This window comes from Tupaia chinensis, unplaced genomic scaffold (assembly GCF_000334495.1).
Source record: "Tupaia chinensis unplaced genomic scaffold, TupChi_1.0 Scaffold000350_1, whole genome shotgun sequence".
NCBI classification, from domain to species: domain Eukaryota; kingdom Metazoa; phylum Chordata; class Mammalia; order Scandentia; family Tupaiidae; genus Tupaia; species Tupaia belangeri.
This window is the reverse complement of record NW_006159844.1, coordinates 5,799,187-5,800,351: the sequence shown is the minus strand read 5'-3', so window position 1 is coordinate 5,800,351 and position 1,165 is coordinate 5,799,187. Positions and strand designations below refer to the sequence as shown.

Sequence of the window (1,165 nt, the reverse complement as noted above, 5' to 3'; positions counted from 1 at the left end):
GCTTCTCGCCGGCTCCGCCGCGCCCCCGCCCGCCGCTTCTCCCGCTGCCACTGCCGGGCTCCGCGCGGGGGAACCGCGTCCCACCGCCACTTCCCCGCCTCTCGGAGCTCCTGGGAAGTTTCTGATCTACTTTCGGCTCCGAAGGAGGAAGAGCTGTTGGGAGGAGCTTTTCACTTCTGCCTTCTACCTTTTTATTGGCTAAACAATGTCTCGGAGCTCCTGGGAAGTTTCTGATCTACTTTCGGCTCCGAAGGAGGAAGAGCTGTTGGGAGGAGCTTTTCACTTCTGCCTTCTACCTTTTTATTGGCTACTCGATGACTTTTACAGCCTGTCACTGATACAGGAAGAGACGGCGGAGAGCCTGGGAGAGCTACATTATTAATTAATGGAGCAACCCCTTGTGAAGAATCAGAAGCATCCTCCATGTTTGAGGTTATCAGCCAAAAGATCTAGGGAAAGCGCTGGGGTTTCATAAACACATGGCTAACAAAGTAAAGCCTTCATCTTCACGACTGGCACCGACCTTGGTCTACACTGTGGGAAAGGGTTACCAGTTACCCTTTAACTTGTATTTTAAAGATGGGAAGAAAAACGAAGAATAAGAAAGAAAATTTTTGATATGTGTCCTCTTCTAAAAATGTTTCGCATGTGTAAACATTCATCTCGAACAAAAAATACGTCTCTTGACATCATCAATTCTTTTTAAAATTAGGGCAATTCAGTCAAAGATTAAGATAGTGGTAGAAAAGACCAAAAAGTGTATGTTAGAAAATATCATCATACCTATAGGAATCCCTTATATTTAAAACGAAATAACGCCTTTAAAAAGTAATAGTTACACACTAAATATTTCGCAAAACATCAATGTTTAATTCAATTATAGAATGTTAAAGATTATGAATTTACTAGTCAATTTTCCCCTAAAGCAACTTTCCCATGTCAGTAATTTTCACTTATGAAACCACTTTTAATGTACATAATACACATGACTTTTGAATCAAAAATAATTTTTGAAACTAGAAGTAACTCAATATTCACCAGCTTTGTTTTACATAGTCTTTTTTTGCTACCGTTCTTGACATTTGCTTATTTGCAAATTAACATGTAAGAATGAGTCTAAGTTTGTAGACAGTCATTTAACAAAGGACTCTTTTTTTTTTTTTTT

The 1,165-nt window shown here is 40.0% G+C and overlaps 1 protein-coding gene across 1 annotated transcript in view; it reads right to left on the bottom strand.

The window, feature by feature from the left end:
• The window catches only part of BAZ1A (bromodomain adjacent to zinc finger domain 1A), a gene marked incomplete in the record, with an annotated part of 136,939 nt that extends 135,841 nt beyond the window's left edge, over positions 1 to 1,098 (bottom strand). Inside the window, 1 exon segment of the mRNA XM_014589296.2 lies at positions 297 to 1,098. Coding sequence (XP_014444782.1) covers positions 297 to 425 — 129 coding nt within the window.
• Positions 1,099 to 1,165: the final 67 nt, after the last annotated feature.